At 37.0% G+C, this 24,479-nt stretch overlaps 1 protein-coding gene across 1 annotated transcript in view; it reads right to left on the bottom strand.

Annotated features, from left to right (window-relative positions):
- The window catches only part of TEX15 (testis expressed 15, meiosis and synapsis associated), a 72,694-nt gene extending 48,475 nt beyond the window's left edge, over positions 1-24,219 (bottom strand). The window contains exons 1-2 of the mRNA XM_045879294.3: positions 24,163-24,219; positions 8,546-8,696 (exon numbers count right to left, since the gene is read on the bottom strand). Of these exons, the coding sequence (XP_045735250.2) occupies positions 8,546-8,684 (139 nt within the window). The 5' untranslated portion in view covers positions 8,685-8,696; positions 24,163-24,219. The remainder of the gene's footprint in view (positions 1-8,545; positions 8,697-24,162) is intronic.
- Positions 24,220-24,479: the final 260 nt, after the last annotated feature.

The following is a 24,479-nucleotide window of genomic DNA, read 5'->3' as shown; positions in this document are numbered from 1 at the left end:
CAGGCACTTGATCTCAGGACCCTGAGGTCATAACCCGAGCAGAAATCTAGAGTCCAATGCTTTTTCTAAAAAAAAAAAAGATTTTATTTTTTAGAGAATATGCACACTTGAGAGACAGCGCAAGTGTGGGGGGTTGTGGGGGGGAGAGGGGCAGAGGGAGAGGGTGAAGTATTTCTCTGCTGAGCAGGGAGCCAGATGTGGGGTTCCATCTCAGGACCCTGGGATCACGACCTGAGCTGAAGGTGGACGATTAACCGACTGAGCCACCCAGGTGCCCCTCAAGAGTCTGATGTTTAACCAACTGAGCTACCTAGGTGCCCTAGCATTTGCACTTTAAAGCATAAAAACACTGTACATGTTTTGTTAGATTCATACGTATGTATTTCAAGTTTTGAACTATTATAAATGGCATTGTTTAATATTTTGATTTTCATGTATTCTTTGCTAATATATAGAAATTCAATTAATTTTTCTATTTTTTCTCTTTTTTAAATTGAAACATAGTTGACATACAATGTTATATTAGTTTCAGGTATACAACATAGTGATTCAATAATTATATTCATTACAAAATGTTCACCACAGTAAGTGTAGTTACCATCCGTCACTGTACAAATTACTATAATATTACTGATTATCCCCAGGCTGTACTTATCATCCCCATGACTTATTTTATAAATGGAAGTTTGTACCTCCCTCTCCTCTGGCAACCCCTACTTTCTTCTCTGTATTTATGGAGTCTATTTCTGCTTTTTGTTGGTTTGTTCACTTGTTTTGTTTTTTAGAATTCATATGTAAGTGAAATCATATGGTATTTGTGTTTTTCTGACTTATTTCACATAGTATAATACCCTCTATGTCCATCCATGTTGTCACAAATGGCAAGATTTTATTCTTTTTTATGGCTGAGTAATATTCTGTTGTGTGTGTGTGTGTGTGTATACATACACATACAACAACATCTTTATCCATCCATCCATCCATGGACACTTAGGTTGCTTCTATGATTTTTCTATTTTGATCTTGCACCCAGTGACCTTGCTGAACTTATTAGAGAATTTTTTTTTTTTTGTAGATTCCCTGGGATTTCCTATGTAGACCATCATGCGATCTTCAAATAGAAACAGTTTTATATCTCCTTTCCCAATCTGTTTTTAAGTTAAATTCATTCTTTTTTGCACTGGCTACAATTTCCAGTACTATGTTGATAAGAATGGTAAAAGAGAATGTTCTTGCCATCTTACAGAGAAAGCTTCAGTTGTTCATCATTAAGTGATGTTAGCTACAGGTATTTTTTCTTTATGAAGTTGAGGAAATTCCCATTCTTAGTTTGCTGGGTCTCTATCCTGAGTGTTGAATTTAGTTGAATGCTGAACTTAGTTGAATGCTTATTTTGCATTAATTAATATGATCATGTAATTGTTCTTTATCCTTCAAATATAGATTAACTTTCAAATATAAAACCAGGCTTGCATTCCTGAAAAAAACCTCCTTTGGAAGTAGTGTAAAATGCATTTTATATACAGTACTGCTGAATTCCATTTATGTAAGATTTCTGCATCAATGTTTATGATGGATATTGGTATGTATTGTTCTTTTTTTGTATTATATTTGTCTGGTTTTAATACCAGAGTAATAGTGGCCTCATAAAATTATTTTCTGTGTTCTGGAAGAGGTTCTGTAGAATTTGTATTAACTCTTTCTAAATGTTTAGAGTTCTCCTCTAAAACCAACTGGGTCTAGAGATTTCTTTCCAACCATGTTTTCAATTATGAATTCAATTTCTGTAATGATTATAAAAAAGGGTATTTGAATAATCTGTTTAGTAGTGTGTTTTGTTACTTTGTACTTTTTGACAAACTGGTCCATTTCATCAAAGTTGTCAAGTTTATGTAAGCAGATCTGTTCATAGTATTCCCTTTTTAAACTTTCAATGCCATGGGTCAGAAATGATATTCCATTTCATTCCTGATAGTGGTAATTTGCGGCATTTGTATCTTCTGTCAGTCTTGTTAAAGGTTTGTCAATTTATTGATCTTTTTAATCAACCAGATTTTTTGTTTCATTGATTTTCCTTCTTCTGCTTGTTTTGGGTTTGTTACTCTTTTTTTTTTTTTTTTTAAAGATTTTATTTATTTATTTGACAGAGAGAGACACAGCGGGAGAGGAAACACAAGCAGGGGGGAGTGGGAGAGGGAGAAGCAGGCTTCCTGAAGAGCAGGGAGCCTGACGCAGGGCTCCATCCCAGGACTCTGGGACCATGACCCGAGCTGAAGGCAGACGCTTAATGGATGAGCCACCCAGGCGCCTGAAATCCTTCCTATTTTCTAATGTAAGGATTTAGTGCTATAAATTTGTTAGCAATGCTTTAGCTGTGTCCCTCAAATTTGGTATGTTACATTTTAATGTTTATTTGATGTATATTTCCATTTCCCTTGAAATCTCATGAGTATTTAGAAATGTGTTATTTTCCATGTGTTTGTAGACTTACATATTACTTTATATTAATTTTTACTTTATACATGGCCCAAGAACACATTCTGTATGACTCCAATTCTTTTAAATATGTTGAGATGTGTTTTTGTGGCCCAAAAGATGTCTATCCTGATGGGTGTCAAATGAGCACTTGAAAAGAATGTCTATTCTGCTGTTGTTGGGTGAAGTCATGTACAAATATCAATTAGATTCTGTTGCTTGACAGTATTAATTTCTTCCATATTTTTGCTGATTTTCTGTCTTGACATGGGGCTTAAACTCATGGGGCTTGAACTCACGACTCTGAGATAAAGACCTGAGCTAAGATCAAGAGTTGGACGCTCAATCAACTGAGGAACTCAGGCACCCTAACTGCTGATTTTCTGTCTTAATAGTTCTATCAATTTTTTTTAATTGAAATTCAAGTTAGTTAACATATACTGTAGTATTGGTTTCAGAAGTAGAATTCGGTGATCATCTCTTACTTAAAATACCCAGTGCTCATCCCAACAAATGCTCTCCGTAATGCCCATCCCAAATTTAGCCCATTCCTCCACTGGCTCACCCATCCCTCAACCCCCCGTTTGATCTCTATAGTTAAGAGTCTCTTATGGTTTGCTTCCCTCTCTGTTTATCTTATTTTTCCTTCCCTCCCCTATGTTCATCCGTCTTGTTTCTTAAATTCCACATATAAGTGAAATCATGTAATATTTGACTTTCTCTGACTTATTTTGCTTTGCATAACACACTCCATCTAGTTCCATCCACGTTGTTGCAAATGGCAGGATTTCATTCTTTTTGATTGCTGAGTAATATTCCTGTGTGTGTGTGTGTGTGTGTGTGTGATCTTCTTTATCCATTCATCAGTCAACGGACATTTGGGTTCCCTTCCATAATTTGGCTATTGTTGATAATGCCGCTATAAACATTGGAATGCATGTGCTCCTTCGAATCAGCTTTTCTGTATCCTTTGGATAAATACCTAGTAGTGCAAGTGCTGAGTCATAGAGTAGTTCTATTTTTAACTTTTTGAGGAACCTCCATACTGTTTTCCAGAGTGGCTATACCAGTTTACATTCCCACCAACAGTGTAAGAGGATTTCCCCTTCTCTACATCCTTGCCAACATCTGTTGTTTCCCAAATTATTCATTTTAGCCATTGTGACAGGTATGAGGTGGTATCTCATTGTGGTTTTGACTTGTATTTCCCTGATGATGAGTGAGGCTGAGCATCTTTTCATGGGTCTGTTAGCCATCTAGATGTCTTCTTTGGAAAAATGTCTATTCATGTCTTCTGTCCCTTTCTTAACTGGATTATTTTTTGGGGGTGTTGAGTTTGATAAGTTCATTATAGATTTTGGATACTAATCCTTTATCAGATATGTCATTTGTAAATATCTTCTCCCATTCCAAAGGTTACCTTTTAGTTTTATTGTTTCCTTTGCTCTGCAAAAGCTTTTTATCTTGATGACTGCTGAGGCTAGGACTTGGAGTACTATGTTGAACAACAGTAGTGAGAGTGGACATCCCTGTTGTGTTCCTGACCCTAGAGGAAAAGCTCTGATTTTTTTTTTTTCCATTGAGGATGATATTAGCTGTTGTTTTGTTTTGTTTTTTTAAAGATTTTATTTATTTATTTGACAGAGAGATAGAGAGAGCAAGAACACAAGCAGGGGGAGAGGGAGAGGGAGAAGCAGGTTTCCTGCCGAGCTGGGAGCCCGATGCGGGACTCGATCCCAGGACCCTGGGGTCATGACCTGAGCTGAAGGCAGACACTTAATGGCTGAGCCACCCAGGCACCCTAGCTGTTGGTTTTTCATATATGGCCTTTATGATGTTGAGATATGTTCCTTCTATCCCAACTTTCTTGAAGATTTTTATCAAGAAAGGATTCTGTATTTTGTCAAATGCTTTTTCTGCATCTATTGAGAAGATCCATATGGTTCTTATCCTTTCTTTTATTAATTTGGTGTTTCAAGTTGATTTGCAGATACTGAACCACCTCTACAGCCCAGGAATAAATCCCACTTGATCGTGATGAATAATCCTTTTAATGTACTGTTGGATTAAATTAGCTAGTATCTTGTGGAGAATTTTTGCATCCATGTTCATCAGGAATATTGGTCTGTAATTCTCTTTTTTATTGGGGTCTTTGGTTTTAGTTCTATCAATTGTTGAGAGAGGTGCGCTAAAGTCTCCAACTATAATTCTGGGTTTGTCCATTTCTTCTTTCAGTTCTAACAATTTTGCTTCATGCATATTGAATACACATTAAGGGTTGCTATGTCTTCTTGGTAGACTGACCTTTTCATCATTATGTAGTATCTTTGTTCCTGGTAATTTTCTTTCTGCAGAAGTCTACTTTATTGCATATTAATAAAGCTACTCTCACTTTATTTTGATTGTTTGCATGGCCTATCTTTCTGCTTATGTTTATTTAAAAAAAATGTGTATCACTATATCTGAAGTGAATTTATCAACAGTATATACTTGAGTCATGTTTTTTAATATATTGTGTCAACTTGTTTTTTTTTTTTTTAATTATTTACTTATTATTTATTTGACAGAGAGAGACATAGCGAAAGAGGGAACACAAGCGGGGGAGTGGGAGAGGGAGAAGCGGGCTTCCTGCTGAGCATCGAGCCCAATGCAGGGCTCGATCCCAGGACCCTGGGATCATGACCTGAGCCAAAGGCAGATGCTTAACGACTGAGCTACCCAGGTGCCCCTCAACTTCTGTTTTTTAATTGGTCTATGTGGAACATTTACACTTAATATAACTGATATGTTAGGTCTTACGCCTGCCATTTATCTGTTTATTTTTCCCTTCATTGTTCAATTCTCTATTTCATTTTCCTGACTACCTATGGGTTACTTGAACATTTAAAAAATTCATTTTATTTTTATAAAAACATTTAATTCTGAGGTTAACTGTAGATTCACATGTAGTTGTAATATATAACACAGAGAGAGCCTATACCCATTCACCCAGTTCCCTCCAAAGGTAATATTTCCCTTTATAATTATTTCCTCTATATTCCCTGAGAATCACATTAGAGAATGTTATAATTTTTCTCCAACTGTCAAATACAATTAGAAAACCCAAGAGGGGCTGCCTAGTGGCTCAGTTGGTTAGGCATCTGCCTTTGGCTCGGGTCATGATCCTGGGGGTCCTGGGATCAAGCCCCACATGGGGCTCTCTGCTTGGCAGGAAGCCTGCTTCTCCCTCTCCCTTTGCAACTCCTCCTGCTTGGGTTCTCTTTTTTTAAAATTTATTTTTTTTTTAGAGAGCATGCGGAGGAAGGGGCAGAGGGAGTAAGTGAAATCTTTTTTTAAAGATTTTATTTATTTATTTGAGAGAGAGACAGTGAGAGAGGGAACACAAGCTGGGGGAGTGGGAGAGGGAGAAGCAGACTTCCCACTGAGCAGGGAGCCCAATTCAGGGCTCTATCCCAGGACCCTGGGATCATGACCCGAGCCAACAGCAGATGCTGAACGACTGAGCCACCCAGGCGCCCCAAATAACTGGAATCTAAAAAAAAAAGAAAGAAAAAGAAAACTCAAGAAAAGGATGGCCCATTAAATTTCCCTATATTTTGACTCTTCCTATTGTTCTTTCTTCATTCCTAGTGTTCCCAGCTTCTTTCTTTTGTCATTTTCTGTTTAGGGAACTTTGTTTAGCCATCCTTTCAGGGTAGATATGCTGATGTAAAATTTTTAGTTTACTTCATCTGACAACGTTTACTTCTATTCTTGAAGGATATTTCTGCTAGGGACAGAACAATGGGTCGACAATTTTCTTTCTACACTTGAAAAATGTGCCAATTCCTTTGGACTCCATGGTTTCTGAGAAATCCTCTGTCATTCAAAAAAATTTTTCCCCTACAGGGGTACCTGGCTGGTTCAGTTGGTACAGCATGTGACTCTTGACCTTGGGGTCATGAGCTCAAGCCTCTGTTGGGTGTACAGCTTACTTTAAAAACATTTTTTCCCCCAGAGGAGCCTGGGTGGCTCAGTTGGTTGGGCGGCTGACTTTTGGTTTTCAGCTCAGGTAATGATCTTGGGGTCCTGGGATTGAGCTGTGTGTCGGGCTCTGCACTCAGCGAGAAGTCTGCTTGAGGATTTTCTCCCTCTCCCTCTGCCCCTTCCTCCACATGCTCTCTAAAAAAAATAAATCTTAAAAAAATTTTTCCCCCCTGGTGCGCCTAGGTGGCTCAGTTGGTTAAGCGACTGCCTTCGGCTCAGGTCATGATCCTGGAGTCCCTGGATCGAGTCCCGCATCGGGCTCCCTGCTCGGCAGGGAGTCTGCTTCTCCCTCTGACCCTCCTCCCTCTCATGCTCTCTGTCTCTCATTCTCTCTGTCTCAAATAAATAAATAAAATCTTTAAAAAAAAAAAATTTTTTTCCCCCTATAGATATATGGTTGCTCTAGTTGCTTTCAAGATTTTTCTGTCCTTAGTTTTCAGAAGTTTGATTATGATGTGCTGTAGCATGGACTTTTTTTGGGTTTATCTTATTTATTAAAGCTTATTCAGCCCCTTGACTATATAGGTTTATGCCCTTTGCCAAATTTGGGAAATTTTTCACCAATATTTCTTCAAATACTTTTCCATACTCTTTTACTTTGGGGACACTGAAGACAAAGATGTTTAATCTTTTATTATTGTTCCACATGTCCCTGAAGCTCTGCCAACTTTTTTTCTGTGTTGTTCAGGCTGAGTAATTTCTATTGTTATTATCTTTAAATTCACAGACTCTTCCCAATGTCTTCTCAATTCATCTCTGGAACCCATCCACTGAGTTATTTAAATTACTGCATTTTTCAGTTCCAAAATTTCTACTTGGTTATTACATTTTCCACCTCTTTGCTGAGATTTTCTATTTTTCTTTTGTTTCAAGAGTGTTCATAATTGCTTACTGAAACATCATTATAATGGCTGCTTTAAAAGTCTTGCCAGATAATTCCAACTTCTGTTTCATCAGAGTGTTGGCATTTGTGGATTATCTTTTCTCATTTAAACTGAGATTTTCCTGATTGGTGGTAAATGAATGATTTCAAAAAATTATATCTTGGTCATTTTGGATGTTAAGAATAAGAGACTCTGGATCATATTTAATCTTGGGTTTTAGCAAGCTTCTACTGAAACTGAGCCAGCAGGGGAATCTGCCAGTAGGGAAAGGGGGGGTGGGGTACTGATTCTTTACTACCAGGTGGGCCTGAAGACCTGGCTCTCCACAGGGTCTCCAATGACACTGTGGGGGGATGATTTGTTACCCCAAGGAAGGAGTGGAGGTCAGCGCTCCTGACTCAGCCTCCACTGACAAAGTGGGAGAGGGATGGGTGCTTTGTAATTGGCAGGTGTCACAGAAGTCCAGGCTCCTTACTTGGTCTTTATTGGCTCTACTCCAAGTGAGAAGGGGTGGCTCATCACAGGGCAGGGGTGGAAACCATGGACACTGCAGGGGCAGGGGACGGCAGGGAGGGGAACTTGTTACTGCCATGAAGGCGAAAGGCGTTTAGTGGAAGTCTAAGTCCTCCACTTAAGCCTTTGCTAACAAAGGTGTACAGGTTATATTTTCACCCTTAATTTTTTGTAGGCGTAAGGTATTTATTGTCAACCAGGGTTCTATTTTTCTAGGATGTGCCTTTCCCAGTCCTTGGCAAGGGAGAACAGACTTTTTCTTGGGGCTTTCTGTGTCTGTTTCAGATGGCATTCCTGGACTGTTGGCATCCAATCTAAGACATGGAGGAAACAAACAAAAAAACCAGAGAACTTACTGCAATAGCATTCCTTGATTCCCAGGGTCCTTAGCCGGTCCATTTTCTCTAAACCTTTCAAAGTCTTCTAATATTTGTTTTATGTATGATATCCAGAATTTTTAAGTGTACTTAGGAGACATATCTGTTCTATGTACCTTTGTGTGGATACATGTGTGTTTAAGGAATTAAAGGCATGACTTAACCTAATTTTATATAATCAAAACAGAAGACGAACATAAACTAAGAATCAGAGAAATGCAGTAATAGTTATGAAATAAACTCATCTTCCATGGAGATAGTAAATATTACCTTTCCCAGCTGTCCTCCTGATCTTGGGAATAGTGAATTTTTTCAGAGGATTGACTTCTACACCAGCGACTAATAAAGGTTCACTGGTTGAGTTCATTTTCCATAGTGTCTTGTGTTTAGCAATCTCTTTCATTTCCATTTTGTTGGTGGCCTAAAATCAACCCCAAGTTATTAAGCAAAAGGTCAATAAACACATAAAAGGCAATGGCAGTAAAACGGTTTAAAAATTCTTACATGGAATTGAATATATATTATTGGTCACATTCACAACAGATTCCAATCTCAATTTGCCAGGTTACCCAAAATAAAAAATGAATTAACAGTTTTAGCTTTTATGTAATTTTTTGAATATTTATTTTGCAGTTTCTAATAGACCTTTTTTGTGTAATTTATGTAACTATAATTGGGTAACCAAAAGTCTGTGTTCCTGAAAAGCTTAATAACTTATAAACAATTTTTATTAACATTTAGTAAAATTCTTGCCAAGTACTATATTTTTAAAAGTATTTTGCTGACACACTTCTGTGAATAGAATGATATTCTTGAAATCAGAATCTCTCCTTTGGAAGAAACTTATTAAAGTTGTAAACCAACTACTGCACAACTATCCCTACAATAGCCTGAACAATCACCCATCGGCTACTGTTCCATAGTATCATTCTATAAATGGATTAAGACCTCATAAATTGTCATACTAGTAACAGATTTCTTTTCTTCCCTCCTCCTTTCTCTCTCCAGCCCTCCCTCTCCCCCCACCCAACACAATGATTCTTAACCTTTCAAGTAGAACTCATATTAGGTACTGAAGGAGAGTAATGGAGCCTACACACAGAGAAATATATGTAGACATGGATTTTTCATACCATTTCATAATATGATTCATGGGCCTCCTGATAGCTATCAACTGCTTAGATCATAATCTACATTAAGAGTCGCCAAAATTCTACAGAAAGATCACAAAGGAGAAGATTCTACAGAAAGGTCACAAAAGATCTTGCCCTCAATCTCCACTCCATCCTTTATGAAAGATAATCTTACAGCCTCCCAATCAATGGATTATGGATGAGAATAGGGAATGGACAGAGACCTCTAGAAATAGAAGAGAATCAGTCTTTTTCTCATTCAGCCTCATTGACAGACACCAGTAGTGTTTCCTTCTAACAAGAATACCCTTAAGATACACTAGCTTGAGCCAGAGTGCCTGGCTGGCTCAGTTGGTAGAGCACATGACTCTTGATCTTGGGGTTGTGAGTTTGAGCCCATGTTGGAAGGGCAGAATAACTTATTTAATGACTTAAATTACAAAAAAACCCCCAAACCTCTTCAATTAATCATACCTACCCTCTGACCCAGCATTTGCACTACTGGGTATTTACCCCAAAGATATAGATGTAGTGAAAAGAAGGGGCATATGCACCCCAATGTTCACAGCAGCAAAGTCCACAACAGCCAAATTGTGGAAGGAGCTGAGATGCCCTTCAACAGACGAATGATTAAGAAGATGTGGTTCATACATACAATGGAATATTACTCAGCCATCAGAAAAGATGAATACCCACCATTTGCATCGACATGGATGGAACTGGAGGGGATTATGCTAAGTGAAATAAGTCAAGCAGAGAAAGACAATGATCATATGGTTTCACTCCTACGTGGAACATAACGAATAGCATGAAGGACATTAGGGGAAGGAAGGGAAAACTGAAGGGGGGGGGACGTCAGAGGGGGAGATGAACCATGAGAGACTATGGACTCCAGGAAACAATCTGAGGGTTTCAGAGGGGAGGAGGGTGGAGGGATGGGTTAGCCTGGTGATGGGTATTAAGGAGGGCACGTGTTGTAATGAGCACTGGGTGTTATACGCAAATAATGAATCATGGAACATCATCAAAAACTTATGATGTACTGTATGGTGACTAACATAATAATAAAAAAAAGAAAGAGAAAAATCAATTCTAAAAACTTCAAGAATAGTTAATGCACAAGGCACGGTGCATATTAGGTTCTTAAAAGATAGCTGAGTGAATGAATGAATGAATGAAAAAGATCAAACAAATCAAAAGCAGAAAGGTTCCCTAACAACTAAAACATATATTCCTATAGGACTTGTATATTATGAGCAGATTTAAGCTAATACATTTAAGGATTATACAAGGGGCGCCTGGGTGGCTCAGTCAGTTAAGCATCTGACTCTTTGATTTCAGCTCAGGTCATGATCTCAAGGTTATGGGATCCAGCCCTGAGATGGGCTCCATGCTCAGTGCAGAGTCGGCTTGAAATTCTCTCTCTCCCTCCGTCCTTCCCCCTGTTTGCACTCACTCTCTCTAAATGAGTAAAATCATTAAAAAAAAGGATTATACAAAATAATACATTCTAAGAAAAACTTATTAAAACTGGGTTAGCCTGGTGATGAGTATTAAAGAGGGCACATATTGAATGGAGCACTGGGTGTTACACGCAAACAATGAATCATGGAACACTACATCAAAAACTAATGCACTGAATGGAGCACTGGGTGTTACACGCAAACAATGAATCATGGAATACTACATCAAAAACTAATGATGTGGGCACCTGGGTGGCTCAGATGGTTAAGCGTCTGCCTTCGGCTCAGGTCATGATCCCAGGGTCCTGGGATCAAGTCCCGCATCGGGCTCCCTGCTCCGCGGGAAGCCTGCTTCTCCCTCTGCCTCTCTCTCTCTCTCATGAATAAATAAATAAATAAAATCTTAAAAAAACCCCCAAAACTAATGATGTAATGTATGCCGATTAACATAATAAAATTTTTAAAAAATGCAAAAAAACCTAATGATACAATGTATGGTGATTAACATAATAAAAATTTTAAAAAACTAATTCAAAGAAAAAATTAAACAAATTCATCATCTTAATACTATTAAGAAATTAAATTAGTAGTTACAAACGGATTCAAAAAATAAATATGATATTAATGTATCACAAACAAGCGGAGTTCACCCCTGGGGCTCAATCCCAGGACCCTGGGATCATGGCATCCAGGCACCCCAAAATTCACTTATATTTTTAAAAATGTTTAGTAAAGAGGAATTGACACATTCATAATTTCATGAGTAGCTACCAAAAATTTATAGCAAATTGCTAAATACCGAAAGTACTACCTTTTAAAATTTTTTTTAACTTTTTTTTTTTAAGATTTTATTTATTCATTTGAGACACAGAGATAGAGAGCATGGGCAGGGGAAGAGGCAGAGGCAGAGGGAGAAGCAGGCTCCCCGCTGAGCCAGGAGCCTGATGCGGGGCTTGATCTCCCAACCCTGGGATCATGAACTGAGCTGAAGGCAGACGCTTAACCATCTGAGCCACCCAGGTGCCCCCAGAAGCACTACCTTTTAAATTAAGAGTGGTGGGGGGGTGGGAGGGATGGGGTGGCTGGGTGATAGACACTGGGGAGGGTATGTGCTATGGTGAGCACTGTGAATTGTGTAAGACTGTTGAATCACAGACCTGTACCTCTGAAACAAATAATACATTATATGTTAAAAAAAAAAAAAGACAGTAGGAAGGGAAAAATGAAGGGGGGGGAATCGGAGGAGGAGATGAACCATGAGAGACTATGGAACCTGAGAAACAAACTGAGGGTTCTAGAGGGGAGAGGGGTGGGGGGATGGGTTAGCCTGGTGATGGGTATTAAAGAGGGCACGTATTGAATGGAGCATTGGGTGTTATATGCAAACAATGAATCATGGAACACTACATCAAAAACTAATGATGTAATGTATGGTGACTAACATAATAAAATTTAAAATTTAAAAAATGAACCAAAAAAAAGAATAAAACAAGAATAGCTTTGCTTCCTTTTAACAGTAGGATTTTATGATTTTTTGCCTAAGTAAAATTCATTCATCTGTCTAAAACTTCATCCAAATTTTCTCTTTCAAGCTGAGACTCACACTCTTTCAGTCCTAGAAATTCCCAAGCCCTTTTCCTTTCCTCTTTAGCTTGCCTTTATACCTTTTATTTCACAGGGGCAGATGGCAAGAAAGGCAAAAAAATCATGTTTCAAATTTTGGTTCTACCATTATTTAATAATATGTTAGGGAAAATGCCTAACTTCTCTGAGGCTAGTAATAGTATCAATACCTCACATGGAGGTCTAAGTCTATTTTAAAAGAATACTTGGGGGCACCTGGGTGGCTCAGTTAAGCATCTGCCTTCGGCTCAGGTCATGATCCCAGGGTCCTGGGATCGAGCCCCGCATCGGGCTCCCTGCTCTGTGGGAAGCCTGCTTCTCCCTCTCGAGACCTGCCGCTCCCCTGCTTGTGCTGTCAAATAAATAAAATCTTAAAAAAAAAAAAAATTTGTACTGAGTTTCCTAAGACCATCACCAAACATTAAGGACTTGAATGCTTGGGAGATTAGGGATTACTGAATAAACCTCCAAAATCTTTTACCTGATTACTGTCAGAGTCTTAGTAATAGAATTAGGTGTTTCAACTGAAAAACTTAGAGAGCCCTAGAGTTTAGTAAGTTTCAACTGCTAACACTTATGTAAAGGTTTCCTAACATAAAGTAACTGAGGATAACTGCAGATACACAAAGCATTAATGAGAAACTTTTTTTCAGTTCTACTTCAAACTTTTGAGTCAGCTTGTTATTAACTTTAAAATCTCTAAGTTTGCTGATCTCTCTTTAACAAAAAATGACTCAGTTTCAGAATTTTCTGGCAAATAATACTGTTCTATTTTATTTTTACAATTACCTTTTATTTGTGCCAATACTGATTTTCTATTCATTTTCCATCCAAAATATACTTAAGTTAAAAATAAGTCTATTTTAAAATATTACAGCAATTACTGTAATGATGATATGTAATGATAATACAGCAAAGATCATTCATTCCTCTTCTAGTAATCTCAGGACAGAGTTCCTGATGAACAAATAAATGATGACTAAGCAATATTCTCAGAATTTTAGGCACAAAAGTAAATTCTGTGTTCTTCTGTAGAGTGCTAAATGGTTCAGACTAAGAATTACTTCTGATAAACAAAAGGTTAAATCACATCATACATATGATAAACTACATATACACTTAGTGAAATTAAGCCAAGAATCCCTCAATTAAGACTACACAATGGGGGCGCCTGGGTGGCTCAGTCGGTTAAGTGTCTGCCTTCGGCTCAGGTCATGATCCCGGGGTCCTGGGATCGAGCCGCACATTGGGCTCCCTGCTCGGCGGGAAGTCTGCTTCTCCCTTTCCCACTCCCCCTGCTTGTGTTCCCTCTCTCTCTGTGTCTCTGTCAAATAAATAAAATCTTAAAAAAAAAAAAAAAGAAAAAAAAAAAGACTACACAATGCAGACGTGAAATATATTTTTGTCCTGTTTTTCATTTTACAGATCAGGGATTGGCAAATTATGGCCTACTATTAGTTTTCATAGGGGCTACAAGCCAAATGACTGAAAAAAAATTGAGAATAGTATTTCATGTCACTTAAAAAATTATATGAAATTCAAATAAAAGGGTCCATAGTAAGTTTTACTGGGACAGCCACACCCATTCATCTATCTATCCTCTACAGCTGCTTTACTATTAGAAAAGCATAGCTGAGGGACACCTGGGTGTCTCCGTCGTTAAGCATCTGCCTTCAGCTCAGGTCATGATCCCAGGGTCCTGGGATCGAGCCCCGCATCGGGCTCCGTGCTCAGCGGGAAGCCTGCTTCTCCCTCTCCCACTCCCCCTGCTTGTGTTCCCTCTCTTGCTGTGTCTCTCTCTGCCAAATAAATAAATAAATAAAATCTTTAAAAAAAAAAAAAAGAAAAGAAAAGCATAGCTGAGTAAATGTGACAAACACCCTATAGCCTACAAAGACTAAAATGTTTACTATCTGGCCCTTTACAGAAAGTCTGCCAACCTGTTAGAGATGAAGCAATATAATGGAATATCAAAGAATTGGGACAATAAAAACTAGGTCTCATGATTTCTCCATTTCAAGGCTCTTTCTCCTATTATCTCTCCACTGTATTCTGAATTTCATCCCTACTCACTTTCTCGGCATCCTGCCCAAAAGCATTTAAACAAGCTCCACCCCGATCATTTTAAAAACAAAATAGAATCTGCCAGGATCATATTTGTCCTTATCTAGATCACCTCCCACTTCCTCCTCAATCTATTTCAATTTCCAACTCCACCTCAATAGCAATCTTCAGTCACCAGTGATTTTTCACATCAGTATCTCACTCATGTAAAGTACACTTCTGGCTCATAACTTACTTGGCCTCTCTACATTTAATACTCTTGACCAATCTGGTCCTGAAATAATACACTCTTCCCCTGACTTCTGTGACTTCTTAATCCTGATTTCAGGTGGTGCTTTCTCAGTCTTTTAATAATTCATCTTTATTTGGCTTTTATTACTGTTTTAATTTTTACTTATATAAGGGAAATAAAATATTCTCTTCAAAGATTTTTTAGTATTTTACCAAGCTAATTTTAGTAAACAACAAAAACAGAATCTTCTGGTTTTAATTTGCATTTCTTTCATTACTAGTGAGGCTGAATAATTTTATTTTTTTCTATCACTTGTTCCCATCTTTTTTTCCATTTTTTCTTTTTACAGGTTAAGATGTTTTTTTTTAATTAATTATTTATTCTTATGTTAATCCCCATACATTACATCATTAGTTTTAGATGAAAGATGGTTTTTAAATGATTAGTAAGGACTCTCTATACAGAGAAATTAGTTTTTGTCTGTCATAAGTTTTGCAATATTTTTGTCTTAATTTCATTTATGGTATTTGCCTCCCATACCAAATTTTAATTTTTGTGTAGTTTAATTTTTTTTTTAAGATTTTTATTTATTCATGAGAGACAGAGAGAGAAAGAGAGAGAGAGAGAGAGGCAGAGGGAGAAACAGGCTCCTTGCTCAGCAGGACTCGATGTACCCCCGCAGAGCAGGAGCCCGATGCGGGACTCGATCCCAGGACCCTGGGATCATGACCTGAGCCGAAGGCAGATGCTTAACCATTTGAGCCACTCAGGCGCCCTGTGTAGTTTAATTTCTCAATCCATTATTATACTGGATTTTTATCCTATTACTAGCAGTGTGTGAGAATTCCAGTTGTTCCATTATCATCACGTCATTTGATATTGGCAGACTTTAATTTCTGCCCTTCTGATATCTGCAAATGCCATCTCACTATGGTTGGTTTGCATTTGTTTGATTTTTGATGAGACTGACTATCCTTATTGGTCATTTGTGTTTTCAAACCTGGGATGTGCCTGTTCAAGTTTTTCTACCCACTTTTCTATGAGGCTATTTATTCTATGTATTTGCAAAAAAATCTGTTTGAGATACTAGCTCTTCACCAGTCACACTTGTTGCAAATAGTTTCCCCTCACTTTTTAAACAAAACTATTTAATGTAATGAATTTCTGGGGTGCCTGGGTGGCTCAGTCATTAAGCGTCTGCCTTCAGCTCAGGTCATGATCCCATGGTCTGGGATCAAGCCCCACATCGGGCTCCTGCTCTGCGGGGGTACTGCTTCTCCCTCTCCCACTCCCCCTGCTTGTGTTCCCTCTCTCGCTGTCTCTCTCTGTGTCAAATATATAAAAACTTTTAAAAAATTATGAATTTTTTCCTTTATATTTGTGTTTTTGCTTTTGATCAAATTTAAGAAATGATTCTCCCCAAGGTTTAAAGATAATCCCCTTGGGGCGCCTGGGTGTCTCAGTCGTTAAGCGCCTGCCTTTGGCTCAACTCATGATCCTGGGGTCCTGGGATCGAGCCCTGCATCGAGCCCCAATTCGGGGTCCCTGCGCAGCAGGAAGCCTGCTTCTCCCTCTCCCCCACTTGTGTTCCTTCTCTCGCTGTGTCTCTCTCTGTCAAATAAATAAATAAAATCTTTAAAGATAATCCCCTCTATTTTCTTCTAAAAGTTTTATAGTTTTGTCTTTTACCTTTTAAATCTTTAAATCACCTGAAATTCATTTTGGTCTGAGGTAAGAAGGGCTCAATTTTTCCATATGAGTATCAAATCATGCTAGCATTTATTTGAAAACTCTTTCCCTATTTATCTATGCTTCTCTAACATAAATCAACTTTCCATATGTGCATGAATTCTAGGTTCTCAGATCTGTTTTACTGGTTGGTTCTTTCTGAATTCCTGCACCAACATGATACCACAGTAATTGATATATGTTTGGACATAACTGAAAGAAAAGAAAAAACAAATCTTGTTCTTCTAAAGCATCTTTGCTTTTACATACATATTTTAAAATGTTTGTCTAAAAGAAATCTTGTTTAGGTTTTAAATGAAAATTTACTGAACCTACCACTGATCAAGGACATTGTTTTACTAGTCTTCCTATCTTAAACACAGGCTGTCTCCCCACTTAGTCATACCATTAATATCTTTCAATAAAGCCTTATTTTTTCCATGAGGGTCTAACATGTTTTAAAGAATTTATTCTAAGTTCTTCATAATTTTAAAATTACTACACGTTATCTTTTTAAAAAGTTTTATTTATTCACTGCTAATGTTTAAAATGGCATTTGGGATGACAGTAATAATGACTAACATTCATCTGTAACACTTATTAGGAATCAGACACTTATCTAAGTGCTTTAGATATATATTGATCCATTTAATCATCAGATCCCTATGAGATACCCTTATTTTAAATTATGGAAAAAGGTGTAAGTTAAATAATGTGCCCAAGGACACATAGCTAGGAAGTGTTGAATCTGGAATTCAAAGCCAGGCAGTCTGGCATCAGAGTAAATGCACTCAACTAGTAGGCAAAAAGACCTTCAGTGAAACTGGTTTCTACACATGGACTACCCAGAAACCTTGTTAAGCTCCTATTAATTCTAATAACTTGTCTTCATAAACAACCATATCCTCTCTGAATGATGAAGGGCATATAATAATGATTTTCAGTTTATTTTTTTCCCCAGTTACTGTAACATTTATTTCTTATGTCTGCCTTACTGGGCAGGCTGAGAGTTCTAACATATGTCAAATATAAATGATAATGTCAGGTGCCTTGGTTTTTTCCCTGAACTTAAAGGGAATGTTTTAAATCTTTACAACTGAATGATAAATTCTATTTTTTTCCAAAGACCTGCTGTATCTGGTTAAATTTTCCTGGGTATAAAATTCTAGACTGACTGCCATTTTCTCTCAGCACTCTTAAGATATTATCCCACTATTTAGTACCATCCACTGCTCCTATTAAGAAATCGCCTAATTGTCACTCATTTATTGGCAAATCTTTTTTCTCTGACAGCTTTTAAAAATCTTTGTCTCTGGTGTTCTGCATTTTCATTTTCATGTTCTAGTGTAAGTATATCATGGACTTCTTGTATTTAAGGTGTGGTGGTATCTTTGACATTTATGTGAAATTTTCTGCAACTTTATCTTTGAATATTGTGGCACTGTTCTATTTCCTTAGAACTTCTAGTTAACTATGTGCAAACTTCTACCTTTATTCTTCATTTCTTAACCCCTAATTCATATATTTCATCTCTTTTTCCTAGGTTGAATTCTCAATAAAGGTGATTTAAAATATTTAACACACACATACACATTTAAAAAAGAGTGATAGGATATCTGAGTTGTCTGCTTTAAAATTATCCAGTTTATAACTGCTGAACCTTGAAAATGGGTACCCGGGGTTCATTATAGTATTCTATTTTCATATATGTTAGAATTTTCCATGATAAAAATAGAAGTATAAGAGTGTTTGGCTAAATATGCATAAATTATCTTTAAAAGAAACATTAGTTGTCTATGGAGAAAAGAATACTAGGTGGTTTAGGAAAGGGGAGGAGAGAAATTTATCAGTTTATATCTTTATTACCTTAATTTTTATCTTCACAAATTTATAAACTCTTAATAATGAAAATAATCTGCTCATTATTGCAACAAAAAATATGAAATACCTAAGAATAAACTTAAGAAATGGTCTGGCTGATAGGAAGACTTCTAAAAAACGGAGGGTCATAAAAGATTTGCTTAAGGAGGGAACAGGCATAATTTATTATTGAGAAGGAGTATTTATTATTGTGAATATGCAAAATCTTCCTACATTAAGTCCCTAAAGTTGATTCAATCCTGAAGCTAACAAAAATAATACTAAAGGGTTATATAGAAAAAGAAACATAATCAAAGAAATTTGAGAAAGTAACTGGAGGCAGAAAACTGACACTATTAAATATTATAATTTATTTAATAATTATAATAATTTTAATTAACTGGATATATGATCACTCAAATTTAAGTTTTATTAATAAGAAAGAGAATAGTAAGTAATAGGCAACTTTAAAACTATGGTTATTGAGACAAAAATAAACAATAGAACACCATAGTCAGAAAAAACACCAAAAAATCCCCAGAATTTTGAAGATGTTAATATTGGTATTTCAGATCAGTGGGGAATCTATGGTATTTAAACAGTACCTAGTCATATGGAAAACAAGAACACAAAAATTAGAACTACAATGAAGTATATTTTTTCCATACCTCTCAGATCAGAAAATATTAAAGTCTGACAATATCAAGTGCTGAAAAAGGTGCAGAGCAACCAGAACTCTCATATACTTCTGGTGATTGTGTAAACTGGTAGTCACTTTAGAAAACAATTAGGCGTTATCTTCTAAAGTTGATGTGCATTACCTTCTGACCTAGCAACTCCATTCTCTAGGTATAAATACTCAAGCATCAATTCACAAAGTGTGATCTGAAAATTTCTGAGGGTCCCCAAGAGCATTTCAAAGCAACAGCAAGGACTGCTTTTCCAACTATGTAACTGTGAGGTCGTATTTCTTCATATTCTTCAACCAAAACAACAAAAACTGCAGAAGACTAAATGCAGAAGCAGGTATGAGAATTCACCTGACTCTATTAAGCCTGATTTGCAATAATGGAAAATAACAGCACTCTTCTTTGGGAAATACAGTTTTTTTCCCCCTAAGTTATATGATTTGTTAGTATATAATTGTTTTTTTGTTTTTAAAGTTTTTAATTTTTTTAGTAATCTCTATACCCAATGCAGGGTTCGAATTCACAACCTTGAGATCAAGAGTTGTATGCTCTTATGGGACGCCCGGGTGGCTCAGTCGTTAAGCGTCTGCCTTCAGCTTGGGTCATGATCCCAGGGTCCTGGGATTGAGCCCCGCATCGGGCTCCCTGCTCCGCGGGAAGCCTGCTTCTCCCTCTCTCACTCCCCCTGCTTGTGTTCCCTCTCTCGCTGTGTCTCTCTGTCAAATAAATAAAATCTTAAAAAAAAAAAAAAGTGTTGTATGCTCTTCTGACTGAGCCAGTCAGGTGCCCCAGTATACAGTTGTTTATAGTAATGTTATCACAGTATGTATTATCTGTTATATTGTTTTCTCTTCCATTTCTCATACTGGTTTTTGAATCTTCTCCCTGTGATTTTTTAGATTTTATTTTTAAGTAATCTCTATACCCAACTTGGAGCTCAAACTTACAACCCAGAGATCAAGAGTCGCATTCTCTACTGACTGAGCCAGCCAGGCGCTCCTCTTTTTTTTCTTAGTTAATATAGTTAAAGCACTGCCAGTTTTATTTTTTTTTTTTTAAAAAACTGGTCATTACTTTCAATGTTATGTTGTTATTTATTTCTGACTTCTTTGTTGTTTCCTTCTTCTACTAAATTATAGCAAAAGTTCTTTTTTCCCTAGCTCCTTTTAAATGGTGTCAACATAAATGGTTATATATTTGTAATGAAATAAGATCCTGAGAACATAATATAAAATTTCAAGTTAGATATGAATATACAGTATAATCATTCATGACACGCTCTAGCAATACTGGGCATTTCAGGGGAAAGGAAATCTAGAACCTTAGGAAAATTATTAATGAAGTAAGTGACCAGGAGCAAATTTAGCTTCAATCCTGATACAAAGTACGCCAAAAGAAGCTGGTAAAAAAAAAATACAATGGTTAAAGAGAAATAGATTATAATGAAGCTAAAAAAGCACAATAGGAAAGATGGAATGGGAGGCACATCGAGAGATTGCAGTCAAAAAGGTAAAGAGGGGTGCTTGGGTGGCTCAGTCAGTTGAGCGTCTGACTCTTGATCTCAGCTCAGGTCTTGATCTCGGGGTTGTCAGTTCAAGCCCTGCGTTAGGCTCCACGCTGGGCATGGAGCCTACATAAAAAAAAAAGTTTAGAGAGAGTGTCTGCAACACTAGCACAGTGGCCAGTATTGGTTTCCGGTAATGAAGAGTTTCCAAGTGGAAATGAAGCATTACACTGAGGAGGTCAAGAGCAGAAAGGTTGAGACCCATGAAAAGGAAGGGGGTGGTGACAGAAAACTGGAAGGAAAAATTCCTTCTGATGTCATAATAAACAAATAGAACACTCAGAGGGAAAATATGAATACTGGAGGAATTTTCAAAGCTCTCCAATAGGTGAGGCTGAACTAACATAAAAAAGCAAGGTCATAATCAAAAGGATAGTGATCTGTATCATGAGAAAAAAAAAGCTCATACCAAAAAAAAATATGTAGTATAATGACACCTAACTTTACACAGATTTTCATTAAATGTCTGTTAAATTAGGGAGGGGGGACTGAAGAGGTAAAGTTAAACAATACATTGTTTTTCATGGACTAGAAGCCTGTAACCCCTTGAAGGAGCAGAGAATGCCTCTAAGCTGTTATCAGTAAAATCTATTAATTCTTTTGTTTCACTTAGAGTATGTTGTTGATTTTTGTCTATCAATTTGGGCACCAGCATCTGGCTGAGCATCAGATTGTTCCTTCTTACTGATTTCAGATGAAACATCTATGCAGCCTTATTTGCAACACATATCCCATTAGATAAATTTGTAAGTTATCCAAAGGTTTACATGTCAACACTTCATGAACATATACATTTAATTTTTATTATTTTATTTTATGTTTTGAGAGAGAGAGAGCAGGAATGAGTTTGGGGGGGTAGGAAGAGGGAGAGAGAGAATCCTAAGCAGGCTCCACGATCAGCGTGGAGCCTGATGTAGGGCTCAATCCCACAACCCCAAGACCGTGACCTGAGCCTAAATCAAGAGTAGGATGCCTAACCGACTGAGCCACCCAGCTGCCCATACACTTCGTCAACACATACATTTAAAGAAAGTTCAATTTCATCACTGTAGTGACTCAGAAAATTCTACTCTTAACTCTTTAAAGTTCTTGAGGTTTGGCTTAGGAGGAGAGAGGGACGTTGGGAATGCCTAAATGCAGAAAAATGATAATCACGAGTTGCTTTTTTTTTTTTTTTAAACTGCCCCTTAGGGGGACCTGGCAGGCTCAGTGGGTGGAACATGTGGCTCTTGATCTTGGGTCATGAGTTTGAGCCCCATCTTGGGTGTAGAGATTGCTTAAGTAAATTAAAAACAAACAAACCTGCCCCTAAGTCTTATGCACAAAATGTAGAAATTATTAAATAAAAGATGTTTCTAGGTCATCTCCATCTTCTTCATATAAAATTAATGGAAAACTTAAAATAACAAAGGAAGCTTGAGTAGTTTTATTATACTTTTAATTTTATTTAAGATGGACATTAGGACTATCTTATATCTTTTCTGATCATCTTGTTTATTCTGCCACTGCCAAATTTCAGAATCTTTTAGAAAGAGCACCATGTGGAGATTAGCAAATCCTTTTGGAAAAGATGAGCCATCTGTTGAGTCCTACCTCCCTTGAGGCCATTACTGTGAATCACAGACAAGGGTTTATAATAACTACACAGTAATTCCAGTAACTACGTGGACTCACTACAGCAAGTAACAAGATTTAAAAAAAAAGAAAAAAGCCAACATAATTCCTAAGAGAATAGGTCTACTCTGTTGATACTTGTTTTACTGAGGTTTAGAAGATTTAGGCAAGAAGAACCTGTGTGCTTCTGAAAAACAGTGTGCATATCAACCACTTCTCTAGAAAGATGTGCTGTATCAAAAGAAAACGTCATACATTAGAATGCACTATTTATCTAAACTCCTGGAGATTTATAGTAAAATTATACTAATCTGGACTACTAGGGTAGAATTAAATCTTACTACCTGGGGGTGGATGTAATAAATATATTATGAAATGTTAACAAATAAAAATCTGAGAATTATCAAATAAAAATTAAGAGAAGCTCTCAGATTTGTTTGGAAGACTTTGCTAAGACTGAACAAGCAACTTTTTCCCCAAATACAAAAAAATCTGGAACTGATCACAGTGATTAAAACATTCACAGAAAAACATCTTAAATTCTCAGGCCCAGTTACAACTAGCTGAGGCTCACCTAGCTACAGAGTTCAAACTCCTGTGACTTAACAATCCAACTTCTCACTTTCCTTCCAAATTGTCTTTACAAAATTAGTTTGAAAAAGAATGTTTTTGAAGTATTTATGATATAGTAAAGAAAGGACTCTATACAAGAAGACAGCAGACATGGGTTTCTCGTCCTGATTCTGCCACTCACAAAATGTGTGCTCCTAAGCTTTACTCTTCTCATCTGTGTTTCAGTAAGGCTTAAAGCTGTATTATAAACTATAAAATGTTTTGCTTCCTCCTATACCTATCCCTCTCTCTACCACTTTCAGGCTCTATTTGTTTACATTTTTACATTTGTTTACACACAGGCATAAGCAAATAGTACAGTGTATGCAAGCTGATATCATGAAAGTTTGACAGCTTTGTAAGTTAACGAGCCTCAATACCTCTCCTTTATTTTTTTTTAAAGATTTTTATTTATTTGACAGAGAGAGAGCAAGCACAAGCAGTGGGAGCTGCAGAGGGAGAGGGAGAAACAGGCTCCCCACTGCGCAAGGAGCCTGATGCGGGACGCCATCCCAGGACCATGAGATCATGACCTGAGCTGAAGGCAGACGCTTAACTGACTGAGCCACCCGGGCACCCCTGCTAACTTTTAAACAACTTAAAAAACTTATTTCCTTAGAGTACTTCTGTCTATGATTATGGCACTTTTATTTTTTAAATGTCAACAGTTGGTCTAATTTCCATCCTCTGAGATGTTTTTAGAATCAAGCGATATAATTTAAAACCCATCTGATTAATATGTGGGTGACCAAATGTAACAATACCACTTTTTTTGTAGTTTTATGATTTTATTAACACAAATAAGACATGCACACAATACCACTTTTGATTAAAAATGGAGCAGTGAAAAAAATCTGGCTCCAAAATAACTAAGTTTCTTACTCTGTTTAAGTACTAGTTCAAAGGCAATTCCAAACCTCAAATAACACAAATATTCTAAGCACTGTCTGCATATTGGCCTGACTTTCCAATTTAATTATTCAAAAATTGAATACTTATGGTAAATTAAAGTCAATTTTGTATGGGCCGATGTTCTCCACTGGACTATAATTTACCCATTTTTCGATCTCCAGCACCAATCACAGATCCTCATAAAATAAGTACCCAATAAATATTTACTGCAAAAGATACTTTAAAAGTATTCCTCCAATGTGTGAAAAAATACACATATTCCTCACATATCTTTTTTATTGCCAAATTACTTATAAGTCAATTATAAAGTAGATTACTGATAGTGAGTTGAAAAAAAATCAATACAGTATTATAAGTAACAGCAGTAGCAAAATCATTATTTGAAATACTTACCACTCCTCAGTGGAATCTACCATCATACAGTTATGATCAGGATTCAGTCCATACATGAAAAATGACAAAGGAATACCTACAAAGAAAGAAAAAGGAAGACATGAAGAGAATTATGGTCAGAAGCTCCCTCCAGAATAAGCACTTTATTGTCCTCTCCATTTTTTTCCTCCTGATTTCTGCTTTCCTTTTAGTCCTGTTTCATTTGGGGGGAGGAAGGAGTCTGTCTGCCACATGTCTCAGTGCCTTCTCTATCACACCCTTGCATTCTTTCTCCTCCTCTTTTCTCCCTGCTCATTCTCTCTCTCAAATATATAAAA

The sequence above is a fragment of the Mirounga angustirostris genome, unplaced genomic scaffold (assembly GCF_029215605.1).
Source record: "Mirounga angustirostris isolate CCGP_5_RB_7025 unplaced genomic scaffold, mMirAng1.0.hap1 SCAF_2, whole genome shotgun sequence".
NCBI lineage: Eukaryota > Metazoa > Chordata > Mammalia > Carnivora > Phocidae > Mirounga > Mirounga angustirostris.
This window is presented reverse-complemented; position numbering and strand designations above follow the sequence as displayed.